At 43.2% G+C, this 12,345-nt stretch overlaps 1 protein-coding gene across 2 annotated transcripts in view; it reads right to left on the reverse strand.

Moving 5' to 3' along the window:
- LOC116333160 (RNA-binding protein with multiple splicing) overlaps positions 1-12,068 on the reverse strand; it is a 40,243-nt gene extending 28,175 nt beyond the window's left edge. Inside the window, exon 1 of one of the 2 annotated variants that reach the window (XM_031756332.2) lies at positions 11,541-12,068. In XM_031756332.2, coding sequence (XP_031612192.1) covers positions 11,541-11,603 — 63 coding nt within the window. In that variant the 5' untranslated portion in view covers positions 11,604-12,068. The remainder of the gene's footprint in view (positions 1-11,540) is intronic. The other variant, XM_031756331.2, reaches the window with a different exon arrangement.
- Positions 12,069-12,345: the final 277 nt, after the last annotated feature.

Here is a 12,345-nt window from a genome sequence, read left to right on the forward strand (position 1 = left end):
TCTTGGTTCAGGAAGACAAATGCTTCAGCGCACAGAAGACAACACAATCAAACAATGCAAACACACACCCCTCCAAACGTCACATCCCACAGCGTTATAGTGTAATCTGATTCTGTACAGGGCCCAGTTTAGAATAAAACCGTAGCTATGCAATTACACAGAGTATATTCAAAGCTCCCAGATTCATTAGATAGTGGATTCACAACTCAAGGGACAAAGGAACTGCTGAACTCACACGGCACCTCATTCCCACATGTAACCTGATACGCAACACTGAAGCCAAAGGCAGAGCAACACACAAACAATGGAGCTTAGCAACTAGGAGAGCGAGAGCTGGCGAGTGCCAAACCACCCATCCATCCGGAAGAAGAAAAAAAAAGGGAAAAAAAAGAGAAAAATCTCACCTCAGCGACTTTCTCACCTTTGCTCTTATCTTATCTGAGCTGAGCTGAACCCTGCAGGGCCGTCACTGCGCGCTGTCTCTGGCAGTTCTGTTTAAGTAAACTCAATTGAAGGTCTCCTTATATGGAGTTACATGGGAACAAAGAGTCAGAAAAGGATGGTATCAATCAGACACAAGCAAGGTCAGTCTCTGACAGCTGTTGAGGGTGATAAAACTAATAATGCCGTAGTAAAAAAAAAAGTGCTGTAAAAATAGAAACAGTGCTCAAGCTCTAAAAATCAAAAAAAAAAAAGAAGAAAAACTCTTTGAGATGAAGACAGATAAGTCAAAAGAAAGACACCAAAGCTTTCAGATTTGAAATCTCTATCAGGGCCTGTGTTTGTTTCCTCTGTCAGCTTTGCCGTTACAGTGAGCATTACTCTGCACACGACCGCAAAAACAGATGCCAAAATCATCCCAAGTGAACGACGTCGGGCTTTCGCAGCGACGCGGTTAAGACGACAGATTTATACGCCGCTCTTTTTAGGAGTTGTAATTTTACTCTAGGTGGAAAAAAGCCAAGAGTGAACGTCAGAATTGCACACATTACGAAAATCTTAGTCATCTAACCCTTCCTTGCCAAGCTTCCTAAGATCTTATCTGTGATTTAAGTCCTGTCTTCAGCCATGATAATAGCCACTTAGGAGCTGGATGTGATGCACGAGTAAGACAAACACAATGAGTCCTGTGCACACTCGGAACAAAAGGGCATTCTTGGCTGTCTCGAACCTCATTCCTGAGACTTCCTGACGTCAGCTGTTATGATATATGATCATTTTTTCCGGTGTGTGTGTGTCCAGCGTGGGGCTGGCTGCACACACGCTGGAAACAGGATGATTCACAGGTAAATCTATCAGCTGCTCTCTTCTTCAGACATCTGCTGCTGATTATAATATCAGTCTATATTTATGCCTCTATCAGGTTGGCTTAAAAGAAATAAATAAATAAAGGGAGGGAGCTGTAAAGATGCTCCCACCAGGTAAAGTGAGACATCAAACTTTCATGATGCAGTAAACTAAAGCGAAGGTCAAGCCGGGGGTTGAGCAGATTGTGCAGATTTGTTAAAAAAAAAGCAAAGACAAACCTTCGGCCACTGTTTTATTGGGTCTGTTTTTATTGGTTCCCCGTGAGTCACATACCTATATTTCCATAGTGCTGAGTGGCCTGGTTTAAGCCTTTGAATCGCTGACCATTTATGGCGTGCTCAAACACTATCACGCAGGCAGGTTTCGATCAAAAACAGCAGTCCCTACCTACCACAAGCCAGCTGAGTACTTCGTAGCCGGCGTGCCAGTGCAGTTCCCTGGCAACGCCTTAGCGGTGCACAGCAGAGTGCAGAGCCCCAGGCCAAAAACATCAGATCCTATTAAGGCCACTTCTGCAGCAAGTCCTAGGGGATCTGTGCACCTCTAATCAGAGATCTTTGACTCAACAAGCACTGGGTGAGGTCATCACCCTATTGATATGCTATCATTGCCGTTGTTGCATCCTATGGATGGAGGGAGGAGTCTGTGCTCATAATAAGACTGAAGTGAGGTGCTGTCTGGAAGAGGAAATCTGTTTTGTTGTTGTTGTGGGTTCAATCATTATTTCACTATGATCTGAAAGGTGAAGTCTTTCAGCTGGCACTAGTATTTCAACATCAATCTATGACAAGTATCAAGGCTAGCTGGATCTCTGTAAGATGTCACAAAACAGTAACACAATGACATCATGATTTCCTAGATCATACGTCAACATCTGCATGTCCCTTATTGAAACAACAAAGATATACTGTATCTGTGTCTTTGTATATGCAGCCCGTTCCAGAAACTCGGATTTGACTCAGTATGACACAGCACCATCATGAAGGCATCTTGTCAGTCCCAAATGCATTCCTCAGCAGGACAATGACCCTAAACACACTGTCCTCTGGGACAAGAAGAATTAGGACTCCTGCAACAGACAATAAGGTGCCTACAGAGAGCTGATCTAAGCATCATTTAGTCCCTGCTGCTCAGTGAACGAGGATCTGGGAGAACTGGATGGTCGAGTCAGGTTATTCAGATTTATTATTTCTGTTAACAGTGCCATGCATTGGGTTAAGCCCCAAATAAATACTTTATATTTTGCTACTCTCAAAGAATTTTCACTTTGCTTATATTCCATAAAATAAAGGTGGGCATTTCAAGAAAAGATCACCGCTCACCCGACCCCGAATTACTCTGAAATAACAATTTATTGGAGACTTGTGGCATCCTAGCTTGCGTTGGCAGATCTTGCACTGGACTTCATTTTTGTTTATTTTCTGGTGGCGATCCACGCAGAACTCTGACAGACTCTAGGAGCGTTTGCATTTTTTCTACTGTAAGTCTAGTCTCACACACAGTTTTACACTACTAAGTAGTTAATAGTTAAACTGCTGTTGGAAAACAATGCAAATACACACTTTAAGACAAGCAAAAGACATGAACTATGTTCTTTTTGATGATTTATGGAGTATTCAAATATTCGAAAATCATAAAAATAATCAAACCTTTGCACACAAGTTTTTTGAATCAATAGTAATAAGAAGAAGAATGTTTTCGTATGACTGAACCAACAAAAGGCCTCAGACTTGCTTCCACCAAACAGCCACAATTTTATGCAGATTTAATCACCAAAGCCACATCTGACACCACAGCTGTTTCATAGCCATAACCGTGACTGAAGGCAACACCAGTCGAAATGTGTACAAATGAACGTCAAATTTTCTCCAGTGAAGACGCTGCAATTCAGCAGCCGTTACGAAGAGGCCCGATTTGTCTAAGTGAACAACCCCGTAACGTATTAATGTGTCATTTCTATTCAGCTTACGTCGTAGACTGTTAAATTTGTTACAGCAATTGCCTGAAATGCCTCATTATATCCGGCTGCACTATGTGACTCTCTCACATATTTGCCCTGACTTTAATTGAGTGCTTTTTTGACCGCTCGTTCTGGCTGAAATGAGGGACGCGACCTTGGTGCAATGTGAGAAGATTACTATGTGTTTCTTTCTCTCTCCCTGTGCAAGTGCACGTGCGTGCTCGACAGCCAAGTTAATAGACGGAGGTCCTTCAAGCCAGACGTGGCAGGACACGGCTCTAACCTTGAGGAGAGGGTACAGTAGCATAGCGTAGCAAGTGTGCATGCAACAGTGAGGCGAGTACCTGCACATGAAATAATAAAAGAAGAAGAAGGAGAAGAAGAGAAAAAAAAAAAAAAGCTCAGAGGAAATGTTTCATTGCCCGTCCACTACGCGGCTTGCTTTCAAATCCACCCGAGTCCTTGTTCTCTGTGACCGAGCTAAAAAAAAAATCAAAGTGAACCCGTAAGCCCACGTGAGCTCAGGGCAGGTTGAGTTTTCTTGCATCAGTTGAGCACGGCGTGATTAAAACCCAGCCCGACTGACAGACTCCCACACCCCCTGAACTGTCACTGCTCCGGCTTGACATCACTCTCCATCATCCTCACAAGTTTTTCCTCTTCATCTTCTATCAGGGAATGTGAAGAGTGAGAGACCGCAGGCCCGGGAGGTGTCAAACAACCATTAATGGATGACTCGGTTTTGCCTCTTAATCGCCAGGGTTCAACGGGTCAAGTTTCACATTTGGGGTCGGAGGTCACAGATTAGCCCGGGGTTACCGTGCACGTCTGGGGTCAACTGTGAGACTGAGCACACTCCGAACATCACGAGTGAACTCCCAGAGGAGACCTGCTTTGTTTTTCCTCTGTCTCTCTCTCTCTTACTCCCACAAGTGCTTTGGACGAGCAGTTCCTGCTCAGTAAGGGTCTGTAAATGTTCCAACAGGTTAACCTTTAAAAGACATTTAAAACAAACGGCCTAGGAAAAGCAAGCAGGCGCCCGCTTCAGTTTTTCCTTCCTTTGCTCTTTTCTTCCTCCCACCATAACACTTCCACTAGCTTTTAATCTAACTTAGAAAAGGATAACCTCTTCTCTTGATCACGCACAGATGTCTTTTTTTTCTCATCAACCCAACAAACGACCCTTTCAAAGAGTTCATCAAAAGTCTTTCATACAAACGCCATTCTCTTCTTTCCCTTTGTTATCTGATGACACTCGCTGAATGGACTTTAAATTCCTAAGTGCTCATTAACGTGAACTAATCTCCGCATCAGCCTTTCCCGGACTTCCTTTGTTGTCGCCTACCCGACTAGGATACCTTAGACTGTTTAGTGTTGTGGTTGGTTGGGTGGGCAGAGGGTTAAAGCGTCTTGCGCAAGCGGAGGAACAAAAAACAACAGGGGGATACTCAGTCATCCTCGGCGTCACCATGAAGAAATCTTAGCCTGTTGCTAACAAGTCGTTTCCTTTATGCGTTGCAGCTGTTTCTTTTGGTTTGTCATTGATGGCACTAAGTGATCCCATATTTTCATCTGCAAATAATGACTGCTTTTTATCCATCCGTCCATCCATACAGCTTCAGCATTTTTGGTGCAATTCATTGTTTTGAGAATCCAAGGTCAAAAAACGAAGGCATGTTTTGCAGAATATTACCCTATAATAAAAACCACAGCAGCTTTTCTTAAATCTTTCAGCTACTCTTTACAATTTTTTAACCATTTGGACAACACAAAATGGTTTGGATGTGTCAGATATTGGCCACTAACACTGGTAAATGGTTTTAACCAATCAACAGAGAATGTTAAAGACTGATATAGGCTTTCTAAGACTGATACCAATGATTTAAAATTATAATATAATGGACAATTTTTTCTTTTAGGTACATTAAACAAACAGATTTCCATATTATGTGTAGTTATTTATGAGTACTTACTAAGTACTCACAAGTAGGGCAGTTGCAAAGTGCCCTGTAAAGGACAAACTATGCAACATCAACACTCATAACATGGTTGAACTGTGTTTCTACTTTTTCATTTTTTATCACTATTATAAATGTCAGTGCCAATATTACTGGCAAATAATTACTATCGGCCAATAATATTGGCCTGCCAATAATCAGTCAGGCTCTTGTACATGGCATCTTATTTTCCAAGATGGTCAAATGAACAGGGCCATGGCGTTATCAGCCAATGCAGATATTTAGTAAAAACACACAAAATCCCAAACATAATTAGTTGGCTAGCATACAGAACAAAACAAATAATACATTTTAGAATCTAGAACCAGAAAAATACCATTATTAATCATTAGATAAGCCGATATTATATTATATTATATTATATTATATTATATTATATTATATTATATTACAATAAATTCTGAAGTCCTGCAGTCAGCAGCTTTACTGTGACACCGGGTAGCAAGAGAAAACGCTAGTTTTCTTGTACACATATATGGGTAACATTTTCTCTAGTTTTTTCAGGTCTGACCTTGGATTGCTAATTCTTGCTGGTCAGCCAAAGGGCGGCTGGCATGCAGCTGCATAGTCAGACTGGCACGTTTCTCCCTGGCTAGATTGTGTCTTTAAGGCTCTTCCATGTCCATAAATGGTCCCTATGTTCAGAGATCTCTGCGTCAAGAGTCCATGGGCCTGATAAGGGATAAGGAGTTTGTCTGGTGGGACTAAATTGGGTGCACGGGAGGGGGGGTAAAAAAGAACGGAGAGCTATGAAAGTGCAGAAGAAGAGAGGAATTATAAACAGTTACCGGGGTGGAGGGAGGGAATGCGGGAGGAAATGAAAAGAGTACGATAAGGAGGTAGCAAGGGAAGAAAAAGGGTGGGACATAGAAAAGGATGGAGGGAAGGAAACAGAGGGGAAGGGAGATAAAACTGTAGAGAGGGAGCAGGAGAGGAGGAGGGGGGGGGCTGGTGGCTGGGCACAAAATAAAGACAAAATGTAATGCGCTGGGCCACCATGTCCTGCCAGCCTTGGCATTGGTTGTACCAGTCTCTGGAACTCTAGCGAGGGTATCAAATGCCATTCTTGACACAATTTTCATCATCGGCAACCCCTCGCGGTCTGTGAAGGAACCAGACCACTGCCTTCAGGATAGAGAGGTTTCATCCCAGCATAAAGGTGATCACTCAGAACAACTTTGCATCGATTGGGAACGATCCTTCCTTTTAAACTGGATCAAAACCATTCCGGCAAAATGCGCCCTACTGCATAAAAAGCACTGGACGGCCTCATCGTACGGCTCAAATTAGTTTTGTTTCCCTTTAATTTATCGAACACCTAAGCTGAAACAATGTGGAGAACATAAAAGGAGAGCAAAGGCAGGTGCAAAGAGACAAAGATGGGCTACTGTATACAATAAGGCAGATAATTATAGCTCATGAGTAACCAATATTAATCAGAGGTGACAGATGAAGTGCATAAACACAGTATGACAAAGCAGAACAAAATGGCTGGCGCTGTCTAGGAAAAAACCGCACGCTTCCTTCCGCTGTGCGGCATGTGATTTATTTCAAAGCAAGTGACAGGTAAGGTTTTTAAAGAGGAGTAACATACATATAGACGTATGTATAATTATCCACCTGGATACAGTTATTATCTCTGACTTTTGTCTTTTTGCCTCACATCTGTTTTTCAGGGTCTTTTGCCAGCCGGCTGCTCCTGACGCTGAGCCTTGTTGTTGTCTTTTCAAATACCTCTTGTCGCGCAGCTGACAAACGGCTAAGATAAGATGACAATTCCCTTGGCGCTTTTATAAATAAACGCCAACCTATCAGACGGGTAGATAGAGCAGGGTTTAACTGTTTGCCTGAGCCTGTATAGGGATTTTTTATTGTGTATATGTCTATATATCTGTCTGACATAGGCTACTTCACAGATAATCCTTTGGATGTTTTTTTCCCTATCATGGCCACTTTACCCTCTATACTCCCCTCTGGTAATGCTTCTTGTCACAGAGAGTTAATATATCCTTGTGCCCTTTTCATAGATACATGCACATGTACAGACCACACACATGCCCACGCCACCGCGCTTACAGACTGGCACCGGCCTTCCTCCGCTTCACCGTGCTTCTCCAGCAGCGTAGCTCCCCACCTACATCTCTTCATGGAAAAGGTCACGGTGGCCACATGACCTGCTATTTGAAGAGGACCTGCTAGATACCCAAAGCAGGCCAAGCACAATCCAATTACACCCCAGGGAGATACGCCACATTTGCTGAACTCCGCTTGAGTGATATTCGGTTTCCCTTCGGGCACTTGTAAAGATCCACTTACATGTTTATGATCAGCTAGGAACTAGAATCAACAGATGTCTGACAAGTTTCATACTTCTGCTGCCTTTAGAGTGTTACATCCGGGGGAGAGACAGCTCCGCTTTCATGTAAACTACGATTTCGAGTAAGAGACTGTTTCACCTTGTGGAGGAACAAATATAAGGAGGGATGTTCTGTGCTCAGTCATTTGTCAAAAGGCAAGAGGTTTGCTGGTGGACCTCCAAGTTTGGTGTGGGGAGATTCAACTTAAGTAAATACACTTTAGCTAGAGGGCAACTGACATCAAAGAGGTGAAAGGTCAAGCTTCGTTGGGTGAATCGGTCAGCTACAAAGCATTCCATGTAGTCATACATTCACCTTTTCTCTCTGCAGTGAACTGCCTACCAAGTGCCAGAAGATCCAGGCGAAAGATCCCCATCAGGTCCCAGAGGCAAAGGTTACGTGTAACAAAAAGAGTATTTTGTCTCATAAACTGTCTGTAAGTCCAAACATGGTCCTTTCTCAGTAACAGTTAGAAGACCAGAAGACTTTATTCAGTTAATAACCTTAATTACTAACAGATAATCAGTGTTGCAAATCACTAAAATGTGCTCTTTGTGCTTACATGTGGTTTTCAAATAGTGTTGCACACATATAACTGCCTCACTTCAGTAAATAACATGCCATTTGTCAGTATAAAGAACATTTTTTGAATTGTCTAAATGCTCAAAAATAGCGTTAATGCAATTAATAAAGATTTAGTAACGTCTCCGGAAAATTTCACAATCACTGGATTCCAACTTCTATTTATTTTCCCAGCAATCAGGTATCTGACTGATCAATAAATCAGCTAATCGTTTATAAACTGATGGGATTAATTTGAGGCGAACTGGGTTGTTTCTTCAGTGTGTGCACTTTGTCATGGACCGTCTCCTTCCTGATAACACATCTGGAATTAATCACTTGAACTCGGGGTTTTCTGAGTACACTCCACATCGCTGCCGCCGCCGCGGTTAAGACTACAGAAGAAACACGCTGGGCCGATCTATTAAAAGCATCTTCAAGTCAAGCTTTGGAAAGCCCGCTCCAGGTGTCTTGTCCATACAAGGTCTGGAAACCGGACCTCGTTCAAACTTTTATCTTTTGACATTCACCAATAAGGCGACGGCATGTCACCTCGGCAGCATCGGTGAAGTGAAGTGCCACAGTACGCGAAAGCATCCAGAACACCTGATAATGTCGCTTATCAGAGCGGCTCATGAGATTAGATGCTGCCAGGCCCCCGAAACCTGCATACCTTGCCTGCAACAAGACCATGTTTGGTGAGCGGCGGTCCGCAGAAGATAAACATTAAGCATCGTCGAGCTTTCGTGTACACAGACGACGGCACGCGGGGTTGAGCAATGAAGCGGGCATGAGGAGCTGAGCTCGCTGCGGTGCTTTACCGGTGCGAATCAGTGATCCATTGAGTCACATACTACACTGCCCAAGAGGAGGGGCGGAGAGCTGCTGCTGCTCAGCATGTGAGAGTCATACCAGCAAGGCTGTTAAACTTTGGCTCTCTTGAGGTTATAGTTTATGGTTACCTCTGTGGTGTTGTTGCTGGCATTTTTATGCTTTCTGCATCAGGTGAGGGGACATTTGTGCAGACCAGACTTTCATGCAAAAAACCCCCAAAACAAGTCAAACTAAGCCAAAGCGTGAATTAGTCTGAGTACATCCGCACAGGCCTGCAAAAAGCTTGAATATGTATCCGCGAGTGTGACACACTCCCTGCTCCTCTGCATGCAACACACACCGTTCCACAAAAGATAAAGTGGTGCTGTCTGACCTTAACGTTAATTCACCCAAGTAAATTTAAGTCCCTGCCGGTCTGGATGGCTTCCAAACATTTCCAAAACCATTAGATCTCTCTGGCCATTAGTCTCCTTTTTACGTCTCTGTCTGCCTGCCTTTTACACAACCTGCGTCTCATCTCTGAGCTTATGGACATCACAGAATTTTTAATAGCTGGGTAGAAGTTTGGAGCCTTGTGTCTTTGGTAAACTACAGCTAACACGGCTTATTTCCTGGTAGACCTATCCTGCAGTTGAGACCTTTGAATAATCTGACGCCCTCGTTTAACTGTTCAGTCTTACAAAATGATCCGTAAGCGGCGTGAGTGTAACCGAGTGTCACGAAAGCAAAAAGAAAAGAAGCCAATCCTCACATTTTGAAAGCTTTCGTGCTTTAATATGATGAGTCGCTCATAAAAATGAGCAACTAAACATTTCAGCTACAAAAAGCTTGTGTTGATAGTAACAGATCAAGTGTTTTTCTTGTGTTTTGCCCTATTTTGGTTTAATTATAGCTGTGTTGTGCTCAACCTAATTCAAAACAGGCAGGTACTTAAGAAGGTGCTTTAGACAAAAAAACCTCAAGTATTTCTCTGGCGTCAGCTTCTGAAATGTGAGTATTTGCCACTTATGAGACTTTTAATTCGACATGTTTGCAGTTTGTACAGTTAGATGGTCATACACAGACATCTTTTGGTGCTGAGTAGTCATCTTTCTTTAGTTGAATATGTTCGTTTTACACGGACTAGTAGCTTTTTATTCGATTCAATAACAAGAATACCCTCAGGGCCATGTACTGGTTACAGAGCTCTGCTTGACTGACGTATTGTTAGTAAAGGGAGAAGGTGACGAAAGCTTTAAACTCAAACTCCCTAACCTCAAGAAATCAGCTCTTTGGTCTTTACCTCATCTGTGTGGTGCTACAGCAGTTCCCCCGCATCCATAGTAACCTCAACAGTGGACCAAATATGGTATTACATCAGGCTGGCTATGTCTCACTATTCAGTTACAAAGTGTCCAACGCTACACTGAGACCTAATCAAATTGCTCCAAGAGAAATATCTGATATAATCTGATACACCTTCCTTACATCACTCGACTGCGGATGTGCGGAGCTCTGAAATAACAAATCTGTCATTTGAAGAGAGATTCATCCGAGCCAAAGAAAATCGCCTCATGCAAAGAGAGCCGTTACAGGCTTATTTACCAAAGAGGAGATATTGTTGGGTTGGATTGTGCAATGTTTACAGAGGAGAAAGGGAAGAAATGAGGCTATTATCCTGCACGATAGAGAGGAAACATACTTTGAGAGCATGTTAAATGGATTTCCACCAAATGTTTTTCTTTTTTTTGGGGGGGGGGGGGGGTAAACAAAGCCATTCTGTTTGTGTTTAGATGTAATTAGAAGAGGCTATTCTTGCTCCACTGTAATGCAGTGGGCTCTCTGTTACAACCCGTTATTACCTACATGTTGCAGCAGCAGTTGTTTGAACTTCAATTGCTCCCTCAGCTTCAGTGAAAACTAATTCGCCCTGGCTCTGAATTCCCTTTACTACTGCTTTCCAGTGCTGTGTGAAGTCTGGCTTTATTGTACAGTAAGACACAGCTAGCAATGCTGTAGCACAGCCAGGAAAAACACAGTCCTGACTTCAAAGTTATTCGAGACTTGCTAGTTAGTGATTCATCAGTGCTTCATGTCCTTCCCTGTTCTTGCTGCTGTTTTTAAATAAAAAAAAAAAAATGACGGCTAACTTCAACAAGGCTACAATACAATTTAAAGAAAAGTAGAGGAGAGACGTAAAAGTGAAGACAGGTGAAGAATTCAGTGCAATAACAGCGCATTACCTGCAGGAAACCGGTGATAGATGGTGTTATGAGCGAACCATACAGTCGGTCTAATAATGTAAACAGCAATACTGGAAACTTTTATGAGGTAAAACCAGATTACGGCACAGAAAACAAAGAAACCAGCATAAGAGCTACACCTTAATGAATACAGGAGTGGAGGAAAAGAAGCAGTCGCTGTTAGCATGACTCGGTTTTTATTAAGGATGTCATTACGGGTCAAGGAGCCACCTACAGTATCACAGACAGACGCTCGAGCACCTCGGGCTCGCATACGTACCTCCTCCTCGTGGTTGGTGAATTCACTCGGCTCGTTTTCTTTCTCGGGTTTGTTGTTATTCATTCTGAGCGGGACTCTTTCTCACTTTCAGTCGGACGGCTCTTCTTTTCTTTCCTTGTTTCCCCCTCCTCCTCTTCTCTCGCTCTCTCTCTCTGAATCTGTTTCGCTCTGCGCTTCTTCTCCAGGACCCACAAATTCAAAGCACCCCTCCGACAGTCCGCGCGCGAGCCCGCTGTCCCCCTACTGACCCGAGCTTCCCACTAATTTGGCCACATCAATGATGACGGATAAACCTCATTAATTTTTTAGATATATATATACATATATATATAATTACAATAATTCGCTGCGGCTGATGTTGCTGTTGAGTTGGATATTCCGCGGCATTCCCTGGAAAGCCTTACTTTTCGTCTTTTTTTAATTAGTATTATTTTTCCAGAGCCTCTTGCTGTTGCTGTTCCCCAAATGAAATACAGTAATGTTCACCGGACCGCGCCGCGAGCAAACTTCTCTACCCATCTCCTGCGTGCGGCAGGGGAGGGGAGGAAGAGAGGGAGGCGGAGAGCGGAGGGGAGGGAGGGGTTTGGGGTTGGTTGGGTGGGATGCACCCTCTGCTCGGCTTTATCAAGATTTATCAAGTGCTGCAAGAGCTTCAGTGGAAAATCAGTACCAATCACCCTTTGGACCACATGAATGTCATTTCTGTCACCACAGCACATATTCTTATATGTCCTGGTTTAGTTCTTTGTTTTGTTTTTCATCAGCTGCTCTGGGCCTTTATTACACGTGCATGTTCTTATAATGT

This window comes from Oreochromis aureus, linkage group 3 (assembly GCF_013358895.1).
Source record: "Oreochromis aureus strain Israel breed Guangdong linkage group 3, ZZ_aureus, whole genome shotgun sequence".
Classification (NCBI taxonomy): Eukaryota; Metazoa; Chordata; class Actinopteri; order Cichliformes; family Cichlidae; genus Oreochromis; species Oreochromis aureus.